Consider the following 27,060-nt stretch of genomic DNA (forward strand, 5'->3'; position numbering starts at 1 on the left):
AGTGTGCCTCCCCCCACCCACCCCAGTTGATCGGACTGATAGAGAGGCACACCCCCTAAGGGGACGGACTACGCAAAGGGCTGTGGGTGGCCAGGGTTCCACGAGAAGGTGGGTAGCCAGTATCATCTGCTATAACTGTGGTGAAGAGGGTCACTTCAGGCGGGAGTGTGAATGGCGGGGAACCCCTCGGAAAGTGAGCCCCCGGGTGCCTAAGCAGAAAGAGACATTGGGAAACTTAGAGGAGACCCAGTGAGGGAATGGACTGATGTCTCTGGGGGAACACGTTCCCAGCAATGTACCAAGGAACCTTTGAAAGCAAAAGATCCTATTCCTGAAGGCTTAGTGGGACCATCCTCCAGTGTATCGCTACGGATAGAAGGTATTTATGCCAGAGCTATATTCGACACCGGGTCGCAGGTCATGTTGCTGTACCGTTGGTTTTACAACCAGTATCTGACGCATTTACCACAGATGTCACTCAGTGCTGGCGATTATCTGTATGATAGTTATTCGCCATTTATCACTGACATCACTCGATGCACTAGAGATCTGGGGTCTCAGTGCTGGCGATTATCTGTATGATAGTTTTTCGTCATTTACCATTGACGTCACTCGATGCACTAGAGATCTGGGGTCTCAGTGCTGGCGATTATCTGCATGATGGTTATTCGTCATTTACCATTGACGTCACTCGATGCACTAGAGATCTGGGGTCTCAGTGCTGGCGATTATCTGTATGATGGTTATTCGTCATTTACCATTGACGTCACTCGATGCACTAGAGATCTGGGGTCTCAGTGCTGGCGATTATCTGTATGATGGTTATTCGTCATTTACCATTGACGTCACTCGATGCACTAGAGATCTGGGGTCTCAGTGCTGGCGATTATCTGTATGATGGTTATTCGTCATTTACCATTGACGTCACTCGATGCACTAGAGATCTGGGGTCTCAGTGCTGGCGATTATCTGTATGATGGTTATTTGCCAGTGAAGTTGGAGTTTTCGGAGGTCGATGTGGGGGTGGCCAAGGTCCTTGCTGCATTAGTGCTGGTTTGTCTGGACCCCGTTGAGAAGGGCAGCATTTCAATCCTGATGGGGACCAACACTCCTCTTGTAAGGAGGCTCATGGGAGCCTGCAAGGAGACAGCTGGGGAGAGCTTTCTGGGAACACTGTCGGTGCACCCAGAGTTTTGAACTGCTGTTGAAGAAATGAGTAGCTGCATTGGACCGGATACCGAATTTAAATGAGCGACTGTGTGGTTCACCCAGTCACAGCCAATCATGTTATGGCCTGGGGAAGTAGCAAGAGTGACAAAGACCCCCAAATTTCCTGAAATGCGTGAGGGCGAGGGCCTCTTAGTGGACGCTCTGGAAATCCAAGAGCAGGAGTTGAGAATTCCTGCTGGGGAACTGGTGTGGCCCCTACCATTGTGGGGAGCTGTATCACTGCCTGTTACACTTGGTGTTTTGTAGGAAGGGTGGGAAAATTATCTCAAAGTCATGAGGACATGACTAAATTTGGTGGGAGTAGTGTGTAACATGCTGGGGAAAGTTTCACTGCTAATGTAATGGTTTCCTGTAGCAGCAGTGTTTGGGTTATGACTAGAAATAACGGGGGCTTTGGAATGTGCGCCATCCAATGAGGAGACTGGTGTTTCTTTCTTGTGTGTCTGAGAGGAGGTATTCATGGTCTTTAGTCGGTGAGAGATGAAGAGAGAAGACACAAGAGGAGTGAGCTGGTAGACCACAGGATGGAGTGGACTTAAAGTGAGGGTCCAGGAGTGGACAACACTCCAAGGAAATCAATGGGGAACTGACAGACAAGAAACCGTGAGCTCCAACATGCACTTTAGACTCGACCCTTTTTCTTTTTGTTTTCTTTACTACCCCTATTGTCAAATTAAGAATTATAAAGCTAAATCATTTAATTGCATATGGTGTACTGTCTGATATTTTGTGGTACTGACTTGTAACGGGAACACATCACACAGCATCCACACAACAAGATTTCACAAGCTTGTCTTCCATAGACTAACGCCACCGGCTGAACCTGTGGGTGAGATTTGCTACCACCCATGCTAGGCTCCCTACAATTTGCCTACCAACAGAACCGGTCTACCGATGACAGTCCTCTCTCACCTGGAGAAGAGGGATGCATACATTCTAATGCTGTTCCTGGACTACAGTTCAGCATTCAACACCATAATTCCCTTCAGACTTGACAGGAAGCTCAGAGACCTCAGCCTGCACCTCGCCTTGTGCAGCTGGATCCTTGACTTCCTATCGGATCACCGACAGGTGGTAAGGATGGGCTCCCTCACCTCTGCCACTCTGACCCTGAACACAGGTGCCCCCAGGGTTGTGTTCTGAGTCCCCTTCTCTACACCCACGACTGTACTGCCACACACAGCTCCTACCTGATGATCAAATTCACAGATGACACGACTTTAATCGGCCTTATTTCTAGTAGTAATGAGACAGCCTACAGACGAGAGGTTGACACCCTGACACAGTGGTGCCAGGATAACAACCTCTCCCTCAATGTCCAAAAAACAAAAGAGCTGATTATAGATTACAGGTGTTACATACCCCGTGGGTATCTTGTGACTGTCTTATGACCATGATGTAATTGAGTATCTTGTGAGCATGATGTAATAGTCTTGTGATGTGATTTCCCACCAGTGTGAGGTCACATGATGCATGTTCTCAACAGGTATAAAACGGGGAAAGCCGGCTGTGACGCGGGAGTTTTTGTGTTGATTTGTCGTGTAATTTGTCAGTTACTCCGTTATGGTGCGTATTTGTCTCATGATGCAGTTTGGTTTTAGAGTGGAGTATTACTTCACTTCAAGGTACAGAATCATCATTGGCAGTTTCGCCAATCGCTGCCAGTTTTGTTTGATGTATTTTTGATTTAATTTTAAAGTCAAAGTATTGGAGAGAAAAGACTTTACCCAAGTATGGGAACCCGAAGGATCGAGTAAAGTTCGGCGGTTTAATACAGGATCAACCATATTGAATCTTCGTTCAGAAAATAGTGACCTGCATCTGAGATAACCCCTGCCTGTAAGAGCAGAAAGGGTTGTGTAGTGTTATTCACTAAGAAAAAGGTCAGTTCCTTTAAGCTGTTTCTATATCTTTCATTGTGAATCCTTCGGACAAGGCATATTTCGGCTGGGATCAGCAGTACCGTCACGTCATCGAGGAATTTATTACTTCAGGAAAGTCTCTCTTAATTGACTGTATAAATCACTTGGACTTTTGTATTTACCACTTTAGGACTGTGTTCGCATTTATCACTTTAATAACTGTTCCAGGGGGTTGCCATATAGCAGTTAACTTCCAGTTAAGTTAGTTGTTTGTTTATTTTTCATTTTTGTTGAGCAGAGGTTAATAAACGTTTATTTGTTTAAAACCATATATAACCATATAACAATTACAACACAGAAACAGGCCATCTCAGCCCTTCTAGTCCATGCTGAACACTTTTCTCACCTAGTCCCACTGACCTGCACTCAGCCCATAACCCTCCATTCCTTTCCTGTCCATATACCTATCCAATTTTACTTTAAATGACAATATCAAAACTGCCTGTACCACTTCTACTGGAAGCTTGTTCCACACAGCTACCACTCTCTGAGTAAAGAAGTTCCCCCTCATGTTACCCCTAAACTTTTGCCCACTAACTCTCAACTCATGTCCTCTTGTTTGAATCTCCCCTATTCTCAATGGAAAAAGCCTATCCACATCAACTCTATCTACCCCCTCATAATTTTATATGCCTCTATCAAGTCCCCCCTCAACCTTCTGCTCTCCAAAGAATAAAGACCTAACTTGTTCAACCTTTCTCTGTAACTTAGGTGCTGAAACCCAGGTAACATTCTAGTAAATCTCCTCTGTACTCTCTCTATTTTGTTGACAGCTTTCCTATAATTCGGTGACCAGAACTGTACACAATACTCCAAATTCAGCCTTACCAATGCCTTGTACAATTTTAACATTACATCCCAACTCCTATACTCAATGCTCTGATTTATAAAGGCCAGCATACCAAAAGCTTTCTTCACCACCCTATTCACATGAGATTCCACCTTCAGGGAACTATGCACCATTACTCCTAGATCACTCTGTTCTACTGCATTCTTCAATGCCCTACCATTTACCATTTATGTCCTATTTTGATTAGTCCTACCAAAATGTAGCACCTCACATTTATCAGCATAAAACTCCATCTGCCATCATTCAGCCCACTCTTCTAACTGGCCTAGATCTCTCTGCAAGCTTTGAAAACCTACTTCATTATCCACAACGCCACCTACCTTAGTATCATCTGCATAGTTACTAATCCAATTTACCACCCCATCATCCAGATCATTAATGTATATGACAAACAACATTGGACCCAATACAGATCCCCGAGGCACACCACTAGTTACCAGCCTCCAACCTGATAAACAGTTATCCACCACCACCCACTGGCATCTCCCATCCAGCCACTGTTGAATCCATTTTAAACCTTCCATATTAATACTTAATGATTGAACCTTCCTAACTAACTTCCCTTAAGGTTCTAGGGAATATCCTGTCAGGACCAGCAGACTTATCCACTTTTATATTCCTTAAAAGCACCAGTACTTCCTCCTCTTTAATCATCATAGTTTCTATAACTTTCCTACTTCTTTCCCTTACCTTACTCAATTCAATACCCTTCTCCTTAATGAATACCGAAGAAAAGAAATTGTTCAAAATCTTCCCCATCTCTTTCAGCTCCACACATAGCTGTCCACTCTGATTCACTAAGGGACCAATTTTATCCCTCACTATCCTTTTGCTATTAATATAACTGTAGAAACCCTTTAGTTTTATTTTCACCTTACTTGCCAAAGTAACCTCATATCTTCTTTTAGCTTTTCTAATTTCTTTCTTAAGATTCTTTTTACATTCTTTATATTCCTCGAGCACCTCATTTACCCCGACTCAATTCTATATTCATTGTTGCCGGACACGTAACACAGGAGGAATGGAGACAGGCTCGACCCGAACAACATCAATAGGTCTGCAGCTGTGAGAGTGAGTAGTTTCTCATTTCTCAGTTTCCACACCACCGATGATCTCACCTGGACTGTACACACTGGCTTTGTGGCAAAAGAAGCACAACAGCGTCTCTTCCACCTCAGCCGACTGAAGAAGCTCGGCAAGAGTCCCCAAATCCTCAAGACTTTCTACAGGGTCACCACTGAGAGCATCCTGACTGGCTGTATCACCGTCTGGTATGGGAACTGCACCAACCTTGATCGCTGGGCACTGTATGGAGTGGTACAGACAGCCCAGCGTATCTGTGGATGTGAACTTCCCTCCATTGAGGTCACTTACAGCAGCAGGTGCAGAAAGAAAGCCTGGGAGATCATCGGAGACACCAGTCACCCCAAACATAAACTGTTCCAGCTGCTTCTGTCTGGAAAACGTTACTGCAGCCAGGAGCAACAGGTTATGGGACAGCTTCTTTCTATAAGCTATTAGGCTTTTAAATTCCTATGTCTGTATATCGTTACAGAGTCATAACGCAAAGATTTTTACTCCCTCACGTTGTGGGATGGACGTAGGATAAATTTAAATAAATACAATGTTGCCATTTATTTCACGGGGAGTAAAATATAAAAACAAATAGATAACGCTGATCCTTTATAAGACACTGGTCAGGCTGCAGTTGGAGTACTGTCAACAGATTTTGGCCCCATATCTCAGAAAGGATGTGTTGTCTTTGGAGAGAGTCTAGAGCTTCACAAGGATGATTCCACGAATTAAGGGGTTAACATACGAGGAGCATTTGGCAGCTTTGGGCCTGTACTCACTGGAATTTAGTAGAACGTGGGGGAGGGGGGATCTCATTGAAACCTACTGAATGTTGAAAAGACTAGATAAGGTGGATATAGAGAGGATGTTTCCTATGGTGGGGAATCCAGAACGAGAGGGCACAGCCTCAAAATTGAGGGGCAACCTTGTAATGTCAAGGAGAAAATATGTACTGCACAGTAAGCAGCCACATAAACTCTATATCCCACCTCCATAGGCCCACTTTGTGCCTTCCATCCCTCTCTGGTACTGCTCTACCAGCTCCTGGTGTTTGGCTTTCTTACACTCAAACACCTCTTCATTCCATTATTCCCAAGAACTGTCAGTTCTGCCATGACCACCTACCTCAAGGTTTCAGACGGAAAGACCATTTTAGGGTTCAGTGATGATGATGTGATGAAGTCAGAGAACTTCAGTTGCTTGCCAAAATTGGCTTTCAGTTACTAGTCAACTGGCTTTCTATCAACCTGTTCTTGCTTGTCACTTAGACTATTCCTGGTTGTCACTGGCTGAGCCAGAGTTTATGATACTGTGATACATCCGAGGATGTGCTAGTGATGTAACCTTGGGTCATTATGTGCATCAGGTCTTTCAACATCAGACACCCTTGCCCAGGCACCCAGCCTTCTGTGGAAGAGAGCACAATTATCCAAATATTTGTCGCCCTCTGACCCACACGAACTCCCTAGCCAAATATTACACTGAATAATCTTCCTAATCTTCCTATTTCTCTAGCACATGGCTCAGGTAGCAATCCGAAGTTTATAACACCGGAGGTCCTCTCCTTTAACTTAGCACCTAACTAGCTGAAGTCACTTTGCAGAACTTCATGCATCTTCATCCTTTTGTCACTGGTACCTACATGGACTACGACCTCTGGTTGCTCAATATCCCACTTAAGAATGCTGAGGACTTGATCCAAGATGTCCACGCAGGAGGATGCATACCATCTGGGAATCATGTTCTTGTCCACAGAACCTCCTTTCTTTTGCCCTAATGATAGAAAGGAGTTACAGGCAGGTGGTCACACCGGGGCCACGGGAGACAGACAAGTGGGTAACAGTCAGGAGAGGGAAGGGAAAGAGTCAGGTACTAGAGAGTATCCCTGTGGCTGTACCCCTTGACAATAGGTACTCCTGTTTGAGTACTGCTGGGGGGGTGGGGGGGTATAGCCTACCTGAAGGAAGTGACAGTGGTACCGCCCCTCTGGTACAGAGCCTGGTCCTGTGGCTCAGAAGGGTAGGGAAAGGAAGAAAGGCAGTAGTGATAGGGGACTCTATAGTTAGGGGTCAGACGGGCGATTCTGTGGATGCAGGAAAGAACCTCGGATGGCAGTTTGCCTCCCAGGTGCCAGAGTCCGGGATGTTTCAGATTACATCCAAGATATCCTGCAGTGGGAGGGAGAACAGCCAGAGGTCGTGGAACATATTGATACCAATGACATAGGTAGGAAAAGGGAAGGGGGCCTGAAAACAGACTATAGGGAGTTAGGAAGTTGAGAAGTAGTGATCTCGGGATTACTGCCTGTGCCACGTGACAGTGAATATAGGAATAGAATGAGGTAGAGGATAAATGTGTGGCTGAGAGATCAGAGCAGGGGGCAGGGATTCTGATTTCTGGATCAGTGGGACCTCTTTTGGGGCAGGTGTGACCTGTACAAAAAGGACGGGTTGCACTTGAATCCCAGGTGGACCAGCATTCTGGCGGCGAGGTTTGCTAAGTCTACTGGGGAGAGTTTAAGCTAGAATTGTTGAGGGGTGGGAACCGAACTGAAGAGACTGGGGAAGAGGCGGTTGTCTCACAAATAGAGAAAGCCTGGAGACAGTGCGAGAGGGAGGATAGGCAGTTGGTAGAGAAGGGACGCTCAGACCAATGGTTTGAGATTTGTCTATTTTAATGCAAGGAGGATTGTGAACAAAGAGGATGAGCTTAGAGCGTGGATCAGTACTCGGAGCTATGATGTGGAGATCATTACAGAGATTAGGATGGCTCAGGGACAGGAATGGTTACCTCAAGTGCTGGGTTTTAGATTTTTCAGAAAGAACAGGAAGGGAGGTAAAAGAAGTGGGGTCGTGGCACTGTTGATCAGAGATAGTGTCACAGCTGCAGAAAAGGTGGGATTGTTTACGGAGTCTCTGTTGGGTGGAGGTTAGGAACAGGAAGGGGTCAATAACCTTACTGGGTGTTTTTTTATAGGCCACCCAATAGTAACAGGGATATCGAGGAGCAGATAGGGAAACAGATCCTGGAAAGGTGTAATAATAACTGAATATCGAAATATCGACTGGCATCTCCCTAGAGCGAAGGGTTTAGATGGGGTGGAGTTTGTTAGGTGTGTTCAGGAAGGTTTTTTGACACAGTATGTAGATAAGCCTACAAGAGGAGAGACTGTACTTGATTTGGTTTTGGGAAATGATCCTGGTCAGGGGTCAGAACTCTTAGTGGAAGAGCAGTTTGGAGACAGTGATCATAATTCTATCTCCTTTAAAATAGTATTGGAGAGAGATAGGAACAGACAAGTTAGAAAAAGCATTTAATTGGAGTAAGGGGAACTATGAGGCTATCAGGCAGGAAATTGGAAGCTTAAATTGGGAGCAGATGTTCTCAGGGAAAAGTACAGAAGAAATGTGGCAAATGTTCAGGGGGTATTTGTGTGGAGTTCTGCATAGGTAAGATCCAATGAGACAGGGAAGTTATGGTAGGGTACAGGAACCATGGTGTACAAAGGCTGTAATAAATCTAGTCAAGAAGAAAAGCTTACAAAAGGTTCAGAGAGCTAGGTAACGTTAGAGATCTAGAAGATTATAAAGCTAACAAGGAAGGAGCTTAAAAAGGAAATTAGGAGAGCTAGAAGGGGCCATGAGAAGGCCTTGGCGGACAGGATTAAAGAAAACTCCAAGGCATTCTGCAGGTATGTGAAGAGCAAGAGGATAGGACGTAAAAGAAGAGGACCTATCAAGTATGACAGTGGGAAAGTGTGTATGGAACCGGAGGAAATAGCAGTGGTACTTAATGAATACCTTACTTTAGTATTCACTATGGAAAATGATCTTAGTGATTGTAGGGATGACTTGCAGCAGACTGAAAAGATTGAGCATGTAGATATTAAGAAAGAGGATGTGCTGGAGCTTTTGGAAAGCATCTAGTTGGATAAGTCGCCGGGACTGGATGAGATGTACCCCAGGCTACTGTGGGAGGCAAGGGAGGAGATTGCTGAGCCTCTGACGATGATCTTTGCATCATCAATGGAGACAGGAGAGGTTCCGGAGGATTGGAGGGTTATGGATGTTGTTCCTTTATTCAAGAAAGGGAGTAGAAGTACCCAGGAAATTATAGACTGGTGACTCTTACTTCAGTGGTTGGTAAGTTGATGGAGAAGATCCTGAGAGACAGGATTTATGAACATTTGGACAGGTATAATATGATTAGGAATAGTCAGCATGGCTTTGTTCAGGGCAGGTCATGCCTTACAAGCCTCACTAAATTTTTTGAGGATGTGACTAAAAACATTGAAGAAGGAAGAGCAGTAGATGTAGTGTATATGGATTTCAGCAAGGCATTTGATAAGGTACCCCATGCAAGGCTTATTGAGAAAGTACGGAGGCATGGAATCCAAGAGGACATTGCTTTGTGGATCAAGAACTGGCTTGCCCACAGAAGGCAAAGAGTGGTTGTAGATGGGTCATATTCTGCATGGAGGTTGGTCTGTGGGGTGCCTCAAGGATCTGTTCTGGGACCCTTACTCTTTGTGATTTTTATAAATGAACTGGATGAGGAAGTGGAGGGATGAAATAGTGTGGAGGGCTGTCAGAGGTTACAGCGGGACATTGATAGGATGCAAAACTGGGCTGAGAAGTGGCAGATGGAGTTCAACCCAGATAAGTGTGAAGTGGTTCATTTTGGTACGTTAAATATGATGGTGGAGTATAGTATTAATGGTAAGACTATTGGGAGTGTGGAGGATCATTGGGATCTTGGGGTCCAAGTTCATAGGACACTCAAAGCTGCTGCACAGGTTTACTCTGGTTAAGAAGGCATACGGTGTATTGGCCTTCATCAACTGTGGAGCTGAGCATAGAGCCAACAGGTAATGTTGGAGCTATATAGGACCCAGTGGAGTACTGTGCTCAGTTCTGGTCACTTCACTACAGGAAAGATGTGGAAATTATGGAAAGGGAGCAGAGGAGATTTACAAGGATGTTGTCTGGATTGGGGAACATACCTTATGAAAATAGGTTGAGTGAACTCGGCCTTTTCTCCTTGGAACAGCAGGATGAGAGGTGACCTGATAGAGGTGTATAAGATGATGAGAGGCATTGATCGTGTGGATAGTCAGAGGCTTTTCCACTGGCTCCTAGATAGGTACATGGAGCTTAGAAAAATGGAGGGCTTTGGGTAACCCTAGGTAATTTCTAAAGTAAATACATGTTTGGTACAGCATTGTGGACCGAAGGGCCTGTATTGTGCTGTAGGCTTTCTGTGTTTTTATGTTTCTATAAAGGAGAAGAATTAGGCCCCTTTGGTCATCATGGCTGATCCAATTATTCTGTCAGCCCGAATCTCCTGTGTTCTCTCCATATCCTTTCATGCCATAACCAATCAATAATCTATCAACCTCTGCTTTCAATATATATAAAGACTTGGCCTCCACAGATGCCTGTGGCATAGAATTCCACAGATATACCACTCTCTGGCTAAAGAATTTCCTCCTCAACTCCGTCCTACAAGGAAAACACTCTATTCCAAGGCTGTGTCTTCTGATCTTACAACTCTCCCACCACAGGAAACATCTTAGAGAAAAGCTAGGTCTCACCAGTACCTATTAACGTCTCAACATTGCTCCTTACTTTTCTAGTCCTCTTGAAATGGATACTAACATTGCACTTGATTTCCTCATCACAGACTCAACCTGTAAACTAACCTTCAGGGAATCCTGCACAAGGACGCCCAAGTCCCCTTAAACCTCAGTCTATTATATTTTGTCTCCATTTAGAAAACAGACAATCCTTTCATTCGTTCTACCAAAGTGCATAACCATACACTTCTTGACACTGTATTCCAAATGCCATTTCTTTGCCCATTCTCCTAATCTGACTGTCCTGTAGTCTCTCTACTTCCTCAAAACAACCTGCCCCTCCTCCTACCTTCACATTGCCTGTAAACATTTTCAACAAAATCATCAATTCCATCTTCCAAATCACTTTATAGCATAAAGAGAATCGGCCTCAACACAGACCCTGTGGAACAACACTAGTCACCGGCAGCCAGTCAGAAAAAGCTCCCTTTATTCCCACTCTTTGCCTAATATTATTCAGTCCTTTATCCATCCTGGAATCTTTCCTGTCATACCATGTGGTCATAGATTGTTAAGAAGCCTCATGAGTGGCACCTTGTCAAAGACATTCAGAAAAGCCAAGAACACAACATCAACCGATTCTCCTTTATCTATCCTGCTTGTTATTTCTTCAAAGAATTCCAACAGATTTGTCAGGCAAGACTTCCTCTTGAGGAAACCATGCTGATGATGGCCTATTTTATCACATACTTCCAAGTACCCTGAGACCTCATCCTTAATAATCCACTCCAACATCTTCCAAACCACTAAGGCCAGCCCAACTGGCAGTCCTTTCTTCTGTCTCTTGCCCTTCTTGAAGAATGGAGTGACATTTGCAATTTTCTAGTCTTCCGGAAGCATTCCAGAACCTAGTGATTCTTGAAAGATCATTAATAGTGCCTCCACGATTACTTCAGCCATGCATTAGGGTTTTCAGAACCCTGGATTGTACACCATCTTGTTCAGGTGACTTATCGACCTTCAGACCTTTCAGTTTCCCAAGAAACTTCTCTCTAGTATTGATAATTTCACAGCTCTCTGATACCTGAAACTTCCACCATACTGCTCGTGACTTCCACAGTGAAGAGTGATGCAAAATATTTATTCAGTTTGTCTCCCATTACTAGCTCTCCAGCATCATTTTCCAGTGGTCTGATATCCATTCTCACCTCTCTTACATTTTATGTATCTGAAGAAACTTTTGGTATCCTTTTTAATATTATTGACTAGCTTATTTTCATATTCTATCTTTACCTTCTTAATGACTTTTTAATTGCCTTCTGTTGGTTTTTAAAAGCTTCCCAATCCTCTGACTCCCCACTAATTTTTGCTTTATTATATGCCCTCTCTTTGGCTTTGATTTCTCTTGTTAGCCACAGTTGCGTCATCTTTCCTTTAGAATACTTCTTCCTCTTTGGGATGTATATATCCTGTGTCTTCCAAATTGCTTCCAGAAATTCCAGCCATTGCTGCTCTGTCGTTATCCCTGGCAGTGTTCTTTTCCAATCAATTCTGGCCAGCTCCTCTCTCATGCCTCTTTACTCCACTGTAATACTGATATATCTGACTCCTCAAATTTCACTTTCCCTTAGGGTTCTTTTACCTTAAGCTCGCTAATACCGGTTCATCGCATAACATCTAATCCAGACTAACTGATCCCCTGGTGGGCTCAACCACAAGGTGCTCTAAAAAGCCATCTCATAGGTACTCCAGAAATTCCCCCTTCTGTCATCCAGCAGCAACCTGATTTTTCCAATCTACCTACATATTGAAGTCCCCATAACTCTTGTTATGCCTTTTGACATGCATTTTCTATCTCATGTAATTTACAGACAACATCCTTACTACTGTTTGGGGGTCTGTATAACTCCCATCAGAGTATTTTTACCCTTTCAATTCCTTAGCTCTATCCACAATGATTCAACACCTTCTGACCCTATGTCATTTCTTTCTAATGATTTGATTTCAATTTTACCAACAGAACAATGCTGCCCCTTCTGTCTTCCTGCCTGTCCTTTTGATACAACGTGTATCCTTGGATATTAAGTTCCCAGCTATAATCTTTCAGCCAGGATTCAGTGATGCCTACAACATCATACATGCCAATCTGCAACTGCGCTGAAAGTTCATCCTTATACTGTGCACATTCAGATACAACTCCTGCCATCCTGTATTTACCATTTTCAATTTTGTCATTCTTTTACATTGGAACTCATCCTGTTGACTGCAGTTTTGCCCTATAAACAGCTCGTTCTCACTACACTTTGCCACTGTTTGTAAACCAGCTACTCCATCTTCAGCACTATTATCCACCTTTCTTAAAATACTTCTTGCATTGAAATGTACACAGCTCAGGACACTAGTCACACCATGCTCAACCTTTTGATTCCTAACTTTGTCTGAGGTCTTACCAACATCTGCTTCCACAAACTCTCCACAAACTTTTCTGGCACTTTGGTTCTCATCCCCTTTAGTCCCCTTCCAGTTCAGGTGCACATTGTCCCTTCTGTTCAGGGCACACCATCCCTGCACGAGAGCCCAATAATCCAAAAATTTTAAGACCTCCCTCCTACACCGACACTTCTTACCTACATATTAAAGTGTATAATCTTCCTAGTTCTAGCCTCATTAGCATGCGGTTCAGGTAGCAATCTTGAGATCACAACCCTGGAGGTCCTGCCCTTTACCTTAGCACCTAACTCCCTGAACTCCCTTTGCAGACCCTCAGCACTCATCCTACCCATGACATTGGTATCCATATGGACCACCCTTCTAGCTGTTCACCCTCCCACTTAAGAATGATGAAGACTGGATCCAAGATATCCCAGACCCTGGCACCTGGGAGGCAATATACCAACTGGGAATCTTGTTTTTGCCCACAAAACACCCTGTCCATTCCCCTAACTAACGAATCCCCTATCACTACAGCATGCCACTTCTACTCACTTCCCTTCTGAATCACAAAGCCAGACTCAGTGCCAAAGACCCAACCACTGGGGCTTTCCTCTGTTAGGTCAACCCTCCACCCCTCCCAACAGTATCCAAAATGATATACTTGTTGAAGGGGATATTCTGCACTGGCTCCTTAACCTATTTTCCCCTTCTCGACTGTCATCCAGTCTCCTGTGTCCTGCAGCTTGGGTGTAACTACCTCTCTAAATGTCCTATCTATCACCCCCTTAGCCTCCCAGACAATCCGAAGTTCATCCAGTTCCTGATCCAATTGGTTAACACAGTTTGTTAGAAGCTGCAGCTGTATTCACTTCTCACAGTTGTAATGGTCAAGGATACTGGAGATTTCCCTTCCTTCCCTTATCCTACAAGAGGAGCATTTCACTCTCCTGCCTGGCATCTCTACTGTCCTAGCTGAGCAGATATAAAGAAGAGAAGGAAGAAACTTGAGCTTTTCTTTCCTTTGTTTTTTCTCAATGAAGCCTGTGCTTGCAGAAGCCTCGAAGAACTAATGCCTCAAGATCACCACTCTGACTATGCCCCTTCTGACGACGGCCACTGCACATGCCCTTGCCTTCCTTTAATTTGCTCTTACTAATCTATCCCAGATGCAGATTCGTCACTGGTCAAGCTCCGTCACTCTTTCATGACCTGCTGTGGGCAGTGGACCTGATTGAAGTCCCCTGCTCTCCAAACTTCCGATGTCTGCTTAAGGCATTGATTAGACGGCACTTGGAGTATTGTGAGCAGTTTTGGGCCCCTTATCTAGCAAAAGACTGGAGAAGATTCAGGGGAGAGTCACAGGAAAGATTCTGGGAATGTAATGGTTAACATGATTTGAGAGTTAGGGGGCAGAAGTTTAAGGGAAACACGAAGGGGTATTTCTTTACTCAGAGAGTGATAGCTGTGTGGAATGAGCTTCCTGTAGAAGTAGTAGAGGCCAGTTCAGTTGTGTCATTTAAGGTAAAATTGGATAGGTATATGGACAGGAAAGGAGTGGAAGGTTATGGGCTGAGTGCGGGTAGGTGGGACTAGGTGAGATTAAGAGTTCGGCATGGACTAAGAGGGCCGAGATGGCCTGTTTCCGTGCTGTGATTGTTATATGGTTATATGAGGAACATTTGATGTTTCTGGGCTTATACTCACTGGAGCTTACAAGAATGAGGGGAGATTTCATTGTACTCTATCAAATACTGAAAGGCCTGGATAGAGTGAATGTGGAGAGGATGTTTCCTGTAGTCTAGGACCAGAGGGCACAGCCTCAGAATAGATCACCATCTATTTAGTACAGAAATAAGGAGGAATGTCATTAGCCAGCGGGTAGTGAATCTGTGGAATTCATTGCCACAGGTGGTTGTGGAGGCCAAGTCATTGAGTATATTCAAAGTGGAGGTTGATCATTTCAAAGGTTATGATGTGAAGACAAGGGAATGAAGTGGAGAAGGATAATAAATCAGCCATGTTGGAATGGTGGAACAGAACTGATAGACTGAATGGCCTGATTCTGCTCCTTTGTCTTATCATCTTATGATCCTTAACAGCCTTCGTTTGTGCACCACAGTTCCTAAGGAGACATTGGATTGTGCAGAGGGAGAGAAAGTTTAAAAGACATGACTGGATTCAATGGACATATTTTTGCATGCCATAATTTCTGAGGAAACATCGCATTTTGTAGAGGAAGAGAGAGTTTAAAAGAAGCGAGAGGCGGCAGGCAACACATTTTGTACACCCTGGTTCCCAAGGGGACATTGGATTGTGTAGGAGAGAGTGTCTAAAAAAAGCGAGCAGGGGAAGGTGGCACATTTTATGATACACAGTTTCCAAGGAAACATGATTGTGCATAATTAGCACTTGGCAAGCTCTATTAAAAAGAAGTCAGGTTTAAGCCGAGTGGCCGTTGTGTGAGTGGGCCATTGTTAGAATAGGGATTTGAGGCTTTACCTCATTAAGGCTTCAGTGAGGAGAGACGTTGGGCAAAGGTGGATTTTTTTTGTTGTTATTTATTCTTTCTTTCTTATTGCACACTTTGTAACAGTGGGAATGCCAGGAAGAATAGTGAAATGTTCCTCTTATGAGATGTGGGAATGCAAGGAAACCTCCAGTGTTCCCGATGCCTTCACCTGCAAGAAGTGCACCTAGCTGCAGTTTCTAACAGACCGTGTTAATGAGTTGAAGCTCCAGATCACTTGGGAGGCTGAGGGTTGATAGGATATGGAAGTAGTTATCTGCAAGATGCAGGATACAGGTAACTGGGTGACCACCAGGAATAAGAAGGGGGATAGGCAGCCAGTGCAGAGTAGCCAGTCAACCAGAGAGCACAGGTTGACTCTGTGGTTAAGGAGGCATATGGTGTATTGGCCTTTATCAATCGTGGAATTGAATTTAGGAGCCAAGAGGTAATGTTGCAGCTCTATAGGACCCTGGTCAGACCATACTTGGAGTACTGTGTTCAGTTCTGGTCGCCTCACTACAGGAAGGATGTGGAAACCATAGAAAGGGTGCAGAGGAGATTTACAAGGATGTTGTCTGGATTAGGGAGCATGCCTTATGAAAACAGGTTGAGCGAACTTGGCCTTTTCTCCTTGGAGCGATGGAGGATGAGAGGTGACTTGATAGAGGTGCACAAGATGATGGGAGGCATTGATCATGTGGATAGTCAGAGGCTTTTTCCCAGGGCTGAAATGGTTGCCACAAGAGGACACAGGTTTAAGGTGCTGGGGAGTAGGTACAGAGATGTCAGGGGTAAGTCTTTTACGCAGAGAGTGGTGAGTGCATGGAATGGGCTGCCAGCAACGGTGGTGGAGGTGAATACAATAGGGTCTTTTAAGAGGCTTTTAGATAGGTACATGGAGCTCAGAAAAATAGAGGGCTATGGGTAAGCCTAGTAATTTCTAAGGTAGGGACATGTTCGGCACAACTTTGTGGGCTGAGGGACCTGTATTGTGCTGTAGGCTTTCTAAGTTTCTATGTTTCCAATTGAAGAATCCCCTGTCACCAAAGCTCACCTTTTCTCCCACCTTCCCTTCTGAGCCACAGCGTCAGACTCAATGCCAGAGACCTGACCACCGTGGCTTTCCTCTGCTAGATCACCCTCTCCTCCAACAGTATCCTGTTGTTGAGGGGAGTGGCCACAGGGTACTCTACACTGGCTGTTTAACCCCTTTCCTCTTCCTGACTGTCACCCAATTTCCTATGTCCTGCACCTTGGTGTAACTACCTCTCTATATGCCCTATTTATCACCCCTCAGTTGAATGATCTGGAGTTCATCCAGTTCCAGCTCCATCTCCTTAATGTGGAGTGTTAGAAGCTGCAGCTTGATGCACTTGTTGCAGGTGAAGTTGTTAGGGACACTGGAGGTCTGCCTTCCTGCATCCCACAGGAGGAGCGTTCAACTAACCCGCCTGCCATCTCTACTGCTTTAACTATGCCAGAAAGAACAACAGTCTACAAATCAGTGGATTTGAATTAATTGAGGACAGTGGAAGCAGACAGACCAATTGTCTTTGTCCTTGGTGATTGAGGCTAACATTTTGTGAAGACCCTCTGTTTTGCATTTTGTGAGCTTGAATTGTTTGGCTTGATCGGTGTTTTAAAAAGACATAATGATGCTTCAGGTAATCTGCTGGACTAGAGATCATTTCCAAATAAGAAATTATTTGTGGGATGTTCTTTGGTTGGATATAACATGCAGATTTTTGACTGTTTGGAGTCAGTATCTGTTCTGCATGAATCAAGCTTGTTGTTGATTGAGAAAAAAGAGCCATAAATGATCAACTGTCACTTGCTGTGAAATAGATGCTGACTTAGAGCAGAGCCAATAACCAAGGTGACCAGTGACACTGGAATGCAATATTTGAAATGATAAGGAATGGATATAAAGGTAACCATCGCAGATACAAGAGTGAGTGAACTGGGACTATGAGGAATGTCCTGCCAGCATAGACTCCTTTGCTATTTGTTGACTGTTCAGGAGAGTCAGGGATACTTAGTGGATGTGCACTCAAGGTAATTAGTGGATGAATTCATGTACTCGTCGGTAAATACAGATATCTGTGCCTCTCTGATCATTATTACAAGAGGTAATTCAAAAAAAGCAAACAATAATAGAAACTGGGAAAAAATCAACCTACAGTTTTTTTTTGCCTTCTCTCACTAAAGCACCATTCTGTTCTAGCAATATTATTCATCCCAAACCTTAAGAACACTTGTTAATAAAAGTGTGCAATGCATTTCCATTTTCCACAGTTGTATTGTATCTAATCTATCCTGTCCAAACTCATTCTGCATTAGCACTTTAAAACTACTAGTCGGACATGATTGAAATCAAGCTCTGGCAGATGAAATGACAGTCTCTGCACCCCCCCCCCCCCAATTCCACTTATTTTATTTTTGAAACATCACTAAACTAAGCAGGTTTTCAGTTCAATTTATCACTTAAGTGTACAAATTATTTCCAGTTTCTGCAGACAGACAACAGATGGACAGGGCAATGAGTTTTTACAGACCTTTCAATTGCAGAACCAGGGGGTAGATAGAGAATTAAAATGAATCTGCCATGGTATAATAGATAAATGGACAAGTAAACGAAAAACAGATCAGCTTGGGACATAACACTTGGTACTCTAATCAGCTAATACATTATTGTTCGGTCCATGAAACTCCATAACTGAGTTTTTCATTTAACCAGATTAAGTATCCTAATGATTTCAGAACAAAACATTCAAGTCGATTTTGTAGCTTGACAGAATGTAATTATACAATTTACCTCATACATGTGCTTGGAGTTTATAATGATAAATCCCATGTCAATCTGGTCAAAATTCAGAAGCAGCTTGGGGCCTATGCCTTCAGCCTTGATACGGAGAGGTAAGCGAGTCTCCCGACCTGGAGAACCAAAACATCAATCTGCATCAACTTTAAATTTTAGCAGGTATCACCTAACAGAAAATGCTTAAGCAATTTGTGACAACTTGTGTTCATCAATCTCACTGAACTGTGATAGCTCACACTGAACCACCTGATGTCTGCATGGAAAGAAACCTCTTTAAAGAACACTGTCACCCCTGCCTGACAAGGGTCCACAGAATCCTCCCAGAACCCCACCTAAAATCCCACAGCCTGGATTGACATACACTCTAAATCCAATAGACCACCTGATGCTCCCACTTTCAATGGTGCAGATACTTAACTAACTACAGAGAGCACCAACTGCAATCTGGTAATTAGACTGAACCTGCTAAATTATAATGGATGCATGAAAAACAGACTGGCTTGGGACATAATATTTGATCTTCCAATTCGACTGACATATATTATTCTGAAGTCCCAGGCTTTAAACTCTCAGGAACTCTGTAGTGCCGTGTGGAGTTTGCATATTCTCCCTGTAATGGGTTTCCCCTGAATACTCCAGATTTCTCCCACATTCCCAAACCAATGCAAATTGCTCCTACAGGTGCAATATGGGGTGGGGGAGGTGTTAAGAAGGTTAGGGTAGGATTAGTGTAAAAATTGGTGCTCAATAGTCAGTGGCCCAAAGGACCTTTTCCCACACTGTAGCTATGGTTTTATGAAAAGCTGGAAGCCTCCAAATGCTTTTGGGTCAGCTGGGAAAACTGTAACTAGTTGCTCCTCAAGTGGATCATGAGGAACAGCCAAATTGTCACTGTGGTCACCCAAGTCAGATATTTGTCTACATAGTGCCTCAATCCTGACAAATCACTCACACTGCCTCACCTGAAATCACTGGAAAAAGTTGCTAACTCTGACACTGATGTAACAGACAGTTTAACAGGAGTAGAAAAAAAGCTTCCTTCCACCAGTCTGGCATGAATTGAACTCCCTAAAGCATTAAATATTCATCTTATCAGTGTGAGAATTTAACCCATTGCTACACTATGAGCAATTCTGCAGCTGATCAAGAATGCTGCTATTTAAGTTATTAATTGATAGCAATTTCACATGTGACTGGGTGCTATAGTGAGCCACTAATAATCATGAACCATACATCGCCAGAAGTGTTGCATAGCTGAAATGCATGTAAATAATTTCACAGTGATTATGATAAAATGCATGATGGCTGCATCATCATGAATAAGTGTAGGTTAACCTCCCCAGCAAGGTCTATTGTTTCTAATTGGCAACAATACAATTTCTAATCCATTAGCTTTTGAAAATACAAGTGACATATTTAATAATATTAATGCTTCTTCCAAAGCTGTATTTGAATAAGATTGTTCCAGTTTTCTGTTGTACTTTGAGCTATGAATGCAGTTATTTTCCCCTTTGAAAGTGAGAAAACCTCAACCGTGCCATTGATATAAATCAGAATCACAAAAGTCATCAACTCTGCTCCCTGATTTGGTGTTGATGCACCATCAATAACTCTCGGAGACATGAGGCAAGAGACAGGCCTTATGTAGTTCACCAAAGGTGTGGATAAATGAATCGAGCTATACTGGACAATAACTGGAAAATAAACACAAGGAAACTATTGTAAGGGGTTCTTCTTTGTGAGGGTTTTTTTCTTTTTTGTTACTGCGTATGTTAATCAAAATGGCTTCTTTGTTAAAAGTAGGAATGCTTCTTTGTTATGATAAGAGCTTTCTCTCGAAGTTTGTTTGGGTTAAAATTACTGATACGAGAATTGTATTCATTTGTTAACCAATTGGGATTAATGTTATTCTCTCTTCTGGGTCTGTAAACTATTGTTGGTGGGCTTTTGGGGAGTCAGCGCGAGGACGCGATGCTGTAAGCTGGGCGACAGAACGGAACCCGAGTGGGGGTCTGAGGCCAGGATTGTCGGCGAGGAGAGGAGACGAAGACAAACATGCTGGGGGTGCTTGGTTGATCACTTTGGGTTGTCCTGAGCTGCGAGTCAAGGAGGTCTGAAGCGATCGAATGGTGGCCAGAAGACTGTTGATTGAGCTCCAACAGTTGTGCACGAAGTGGTTTGGACTTTGATAAGTGTTGGCACCTTTTCTTTATTTTCTTTTCCTTCATATACTGTATTGTTATTAATCACTTAGTTCTAGTAATATCTATAAAGTGTAATCATTTAATCGCATATGGTGTACTGTTTGTTATTTGGTGGGGTGGGGACATCACGCAACATCCATACCAGCTGATTACCCAGTTTGGCGGGGCCGAAGGCTGCTCCCCCAAGACGAGAGCGAGCCTGAGGTGACCCAGGGGGTTACACTTTTCTAACAACTATCTTGTACTCCTTTACACCTGTGTACACGAAATGACATTAAGCAATCTTGAAACTCCTGAATCTAATCAGAGAGAATAAATATGGAATTATGATGTGTATTTATATTCTGATTCAATATTGGACTCACGTGAATAATCAACCCTCAGAATTAATATTTCAGGACTGAAGTCTATTATACATGTAAGTGGTGGACATTCCTAATGGCTATAATACTATGAACAATCCCAGATCCTGGCCTTGCTGTCAGCAACAAACACAAAACAGGACATTTCCCAGGAAAAGAGAAAAAAGTAAACACAAAAAGCTCCCTGCTACAACTCACAGTAATAAGATAAAACTAATAGAAGGTTAAAACAAAGAGACTGAAAGGAGGCGTGAGTGAGAAAGGTTTCCATCAAAGTCGACCATGTATGTTGCGTCCTAGCAGTCTAGATATGCAAGCCTGGGCAGTGCGCAATGCTTGACCATGTACATAGATCATAGAAATCTACAGCACATTACAGGCTCTTCAGTCCACAATGTTGTGCTGACCATGTAACCTACTCTAGAAACCGCTTAGAATTTCCCTAGTGCATAGCCCTCTATTTTTCTAAGCTCCACGTACCTATGTAACAGGCTCTTAAAAGACCCTATTGTATCCTCTTCCACCACCACCACCAGCCGTGCATGCCACACGCCCACCATCTCTGTGTGAAAAACTTACCCCTGACATCCCTATGGTACCTAATTCCAAGCACCTTAAAACTATGCCCCCCCACCACCCCGTGCTAGCCATTTCAGCCCTGGGAAAAAGCCTCTGGCTATCCACACAATCTCATCATCTTACACATCTCTATCGGGTCACCTCTCATCCTCCATCACTCCGAGGAATAAACAATACCCCTCATCATCTTACACATCTCTATCGGGTCACCTCTCATCCTCCATCACTCCGAGGAATAAACAATACCCCTCATCATCTTACACATCTCTATCGGGTCACCTCTCATCCTCCATCACTCCGAGGAATAAACAATACCCCTCATCATCTTACACATCTCTATCGGGTCACCTCTCATCCTCCATCACTCCGAGGAATAAAAGGCTAAGTTCACTTAACCTATTCTCATGAGGTATGCCCTCCAACCCAAGGATTTACAACATCCTTGTAAATCTCCCCTGTACCCTTTCTATAGTTTCCACATCCTTCCTGTAGTGATGTGACCTGAACTGAGCACAGTACTCCAATTGGGGTCTGACCAGGCTCCTTATGTAGCTGCAATATTACCTCTCAGCTCCTAAATTCAATTCCACAATTTATGAAGGCCAATACACCTTATGCTTTCTTAACAACACTGTCAACCTGCATAGCAGCTTAGAGTGTCCTATGGACTCAGACCCCAAAATCTCTCTGATCCTCCAAGCTGCCAAGAGTCTTACCATTAATATTACTTTCTGTCTTCAAATTTGACCTACCAAAATGAACCACTTCACACTTATCTGGGTTGAACTCCATCTGCCATTTCTCTGCCCAGTTTTGCATCCTATCAATGTCCTGATTGACAGCTCTCCACACTATCCACAACACCCCCAACCTTTGTGTCATCAACAAACTTACTAACCCATCCTTCTACTTCTTTACCCAGATTATTTATAAAAATCATGAAGAGGGGTCCCACAACAGATCCCTGCAGAACACCACTGGTCACTGATCTCCATGCAGAATGTGACCTGTCTACAACCACCTTTTCCTTTGCCAATTCTAGATCCAGAAAGCAAGGTCTCCGTACTTTCTGTTGAAGCTTTACATGGGGAATGGAAGTCCATATACACTACATCCACTGCTCTACCTTCATCAATGTGTTTTGTTACATCCTCAAAAAATTCAATCAGGCTTGTGACACGACCTGGCCTTGACAAAGCCATGCTGACTATCCCTAATCAGATTAGGTCTCTCCAAATGCTCACCAATCCTGCCTCTCAGAATCTTCTCCTACAATTTGCCCAGCATTGAAGTTAGACTCACTAGTTTATAATTTCCTGGGTTATCTCTACTTCCTTTCTTGAACAAGGGAACAACACTTGCAACGATCCAATCCTCCGGTACTTCTCCCGTCCCTACTGATCATGCAAAGATCATCCTAAGAGACTCAGCAATCTCCTCCCTTGCTTTTCATAGAAGCCCGAGGTATATCTCATCTACATATCTACATGGAGCTTAGAAAAATAGAGGGTTATGCACTAGGGAGCTTCTGGAGTACAAGGTCGGCACAATATTGTGGGTCAAAGGGCCTGTAACGTACTGTAGATTTCTATGTTGTATTTCTGCCATGCATTTCCCTGAGAACATCTGCTCCCAATTTATGCTCCCAAGTTCCTACCTAATAGCATCATACTTCCCCCTACCCCAATTAAATGTTTTTCCAAATTGCCTGCTCCTATCAGAGAAATTTTTTTAGCCAAATGGTGAATTTGTGGAATTTGTTGCCACATGCAGCTGTGGAGGCCAGGTCATTGGGTGTATTTAAGGCAAAGATTGATAAGTTCCTGATTGGACTTGGCATTAAAGGTTACAGGGAGAAGGCTGGGAACTGGGGTTGAGGAGGAGAAAAAAGGATCAGCCATGATTGAATGGCAGAGCAGAGTCGAGGGGCCAGACGACCTAATTCTGCTCCTATGTCTTATGATCTTATGGTCTATCCTTCTGCAGCACTGTGATGAAGGAGATAGAATTGTGGTCACTACCTCCAAAATGCTCTCCCACCAACAGATCTGATACCTGTCCAGGTTCATTTCCAAATACCAGATCAAGTACAGCTTCTCCTCGAGTTGGCTTATCCACATATTGCGTCAGGAAACCTTCCTGAACACTCCTTACAAACTCCACCCCATCTAAACCACTTGCCCTAAGGAGATGCCAATCAATATTAGGGAAGTTAAAATCTCCCGTCACATCCTATTATTATTGCACCATTCCAGAATCTGCCTCCCCATCTGTTCCTCGATATCCCTGTTACTACTGAGGGGTCTATAAAGAACACCCAGTAGAGCTATTGCCTCCTTCATGTTTCTGACTTCCACCCACACTGACTCAGTGGACACTCCCTCCATGACTTCCTCCTTTTCTGCAGCCACAACACTATCCCTAATTAGCAATGCCATGGCCCCACCTTTTTTGCCTCCCTCTGTTCTTTTTGAAACATCTAAAACCTGGCACTCTCAGCAGCCATTCCTGCTCCTGAGACATCCAAGTCTCTGTAATGGCCACAATGTCACAGTTCCATACACTGATCCATGCTCTAAGTTCATCCGTCTTCTTTATGATACTCCTTATATTAAAATAGACATACCTCAAACCATCAGGCTGAGTGCATCTTTGCTCTAACATCTGCCTGTCCTCCCTCACAAACTCCCTAAAAGCTGTCTCTACTTGTGCTCTAACCTCCCCATGCTCTGTCTCTTCACTTTGGTTCCCACCCCACTGTAAAGCCAGTTTAAACCCTCCCCAATAGCATTAGCAAACTTACCCCACCAGGACATTGGTCCGCCTCGGATTCAAGTACAGCCTGTCCTTTTTGTACAGGTCACACCTACCCCAGGAAAATTCCCAAAGATCCAAAAATCTGAATCCCTATCCCTGGCTCCAATCCTTCAGTCAGACATTTATCTTCCACCTCATTCTACTCCTATACTCACTGTCACGTGGCACAGGCAGCAATCCTGAGACTACTACCTTTGAGGTCCTGCTTCCCAGCTTCCTTCCTAACTCCCTGTATTCTGCTTTCAAGACCTGCACCCTTTTCCTACCTATGTCATTGGTATCAATATGTACCGCGATCTCTGGCTGCTCACCCTCCCATTTCAGGATATTGTGGATGCTCTCAGAAACATCACCAACCCCGGCACCTGGGAGGCAAACTACCATCCTTGTTTCTTTTTCACACCCACAGAATCACCTATCTGTCCCCCTCACTAAAGCTCCTGCTCTCCACATCAGATGAACCCAAAGATTCAGCAGAGACTGATACAGTTTGGTACCAGCAGCATCACCGAAGTTGCCAGTCAGTGTTAAACTCAACATAGGACTGCTTTACAGACTCCAGCTCTAGATTTTTCCCTCAGGGTTTACTCCCGAACCCTTCACCATGAATGGGAATGGTCACAAGGCAGAGGAGATTTGAGATCAGAATTTTACTTCTCCTGGCTGAGCTGCCAATCATGGCTGACGAGCACCATACGCCCGAAATGACTGGTTTTAAACCACCAGAAACTTGCATTTGCCCCTTCTCTGGTCAGTAGAGACAGTTCCACTGGACTTAGTTGCTGAGCGACATGTGAAAGCTAGCAGCTGAACTTGGTTGTCAGAGGCTATTTGAGGCACACACCTCTGGGAGCATTTAATAGGAAATGGGACCTTGTCCCCATTACCACCCCTGGCTATTACAATGTTAAGGGTATTCAGCAGGACAGGCAGCATCTGTAGAGATAGAGAGAAAAAGCAATTTTTCCCATTCATCAGAACTCCAGATGCTGCCTACCAAATCAGCTGAGAATGGAAAGTGAACATGATGAAATAAGGTAACAACAGATTGGTCACTAATGATGATATGGACGAAATGGGTGGTGAGGACCTCGATAAAATCACTGTCACTAAAGAGAGTGATGAGTAAACTTGAGGGCCTGAAGGTAGATAAGACCCCTGGTCCTGATGGGATGCATCCCAGGGTGCTGAGGGAATTGGCGGAGGATATAGTGGCCGTGTTGGTAATCATTTATCAAAATTCTCTCGACTTTGAGCAGGTCCCAGCAGATTGGAAGACAGCAAATATCACGCCACTTTTTTTTAAAAAAAGGATGTAGGCAAAAGATGGGCAACTATAGGCCAGTTAGCTTAACATCTGTAGTCGGCAAAATGCTTGAAGCTGTCATTAAGGAAGAAATAGCGAAACGTTTAGAAAGGAGTGGTTCCATTAGACAGTCACAGCATGGATTCAGAAAGGGAAAGTCCTGTTTGACAAACTTACTGAAGTTCTTTGAGCACCTAATGAGTGCAGTGGATAAAGGGGAACAGGTGAATGTCATATACTTGGATTTCCAGAAGACATTCGATAGGGTGTCGCACAAGAGACTTATAAATAAGATACGGATGCATGGAGTCGGATGAAGTGTATTGGCATGGATAGTGGATTGGTTAACCAGTAGAAGGCAGAGAGTTGGTTTAAATGGGTGTTTCTCCAGTTGGCAATCTGTGGTGAGGGGGGTACCGCAAGGCTAGGTGCTGGGCCCGCAGCTGGTCACCATTTACATTGATGATTGAGAAGAGGGGACTGAGTGTAGCATAGCAAAATTTGATGATGACTCTAAACTGAGTGGAAAAGCAAATTGATACAGAGGATGTGGAGAGTCTGCAAAGAGATATAGATAGGTTAAATGAGTGGGCCAAAGTTTGGCAGATGGAATACAACGTTAGTAAATGAAAGATTATCCACTTTGGAAAGAATAATAGGAGAGCAGATTATTATTTACATGGTGAAAGATTGCAGCATGCACTTGGGAGTGCTTGTGCATGAGTCACAAAAGGTTGGCTTGCAGGTACAAGAGGTTATTAAGGAGGCAAAGAGAATGTTGGCCTTCATTGATAGGGGGATTGAATTCAAGAGCAGGGAGGTCATGCTGCAACTGTACAGGGTACTGGTGAGGCCGCACCTGGAGTACTGTGTGCTGTTCTGGTTCCCATACTTGACGAAGGATATACTGGCTTTGGAGGCAGCGCAGAGGAGGTTTCAGTCCTATGATACTCCCCCTTCTCCAGCCTTGTATCCCTTTTGCCAATCAACTTTCCAGCTCTTAGCTTCATCCCTCCCCCTCCTGTCTTCTCCTAACATTTCGGGTCTCCCCCTCCCCCTCTCAAATCTTTTACTATCTCTTTTTTCCATTAGTCCTGATGAAGGGTCTCAACCCAAAACATCGACTGTACTTCTTTCTATAGATGCTGCCTGGCCTGCTGCGTTCCACCAGCATTTTGTGTGTGTTGCTTGAAATTCCAGCATCTGCAGATTTCTTCATGTTTACAGTTAGACTGCTTTGGACACCGTTGAGGGAGATGACCTAGCAGAGGAAAGCCCCAGCCTTCATATTTCTGGCACTGAGTCTGGCTCTGTGGCTCAGAAGTGAAGCAGGAAGAAGAGGTAAGTTGTAGTGATAGGGGATTTGTTGGTTTGGAGA

General features: G+C 43.9%; 1 protein-coding gene across 3 annotated transcripts in view; it reads right to left on the bottom strand.

Moving 5' to 3' along the window:
- The window catches only part of hydin (HYDIN axonemal central pair apparatus protein), a 1,146,554-nt gene that overhangs the window by 845,941 nt on the left and 273,553 nt on the right, over positions 1 to 27,060 (bottom strand). For all 3 annotated transcript variants that reach the window (XM_059992477.1, XM_059992476.1, XM_059992474.1), the window contains exon 11: positions 18,409 to 18,527. In XM_059992477.1, coding sequence (XP_059848460.1) covers positions 18,409 to 18,527 — 119 coding nt within the window. The remainder of the gene's footprint in view (positions 1 to 18,408; positions 18,528 to 27,060) is intronic.

The sequence above is a fragment of the Hypanus sabinus genome, chromosome 17, assembly GCF_030144855.1.
Source record: "Hypanus sabinus isolate sHypSab1 chromosome 17, sHypSab1.hap1, whole genome shotgun sequence".
Classification (NCBI taxonomy): domain Eukaryota; kingdom Metazoa; phylum Chordata; class Chondrichthyes; order Myliobatiformes; family Dasyatidae; genus Hypanus; species Hypanus sabinus.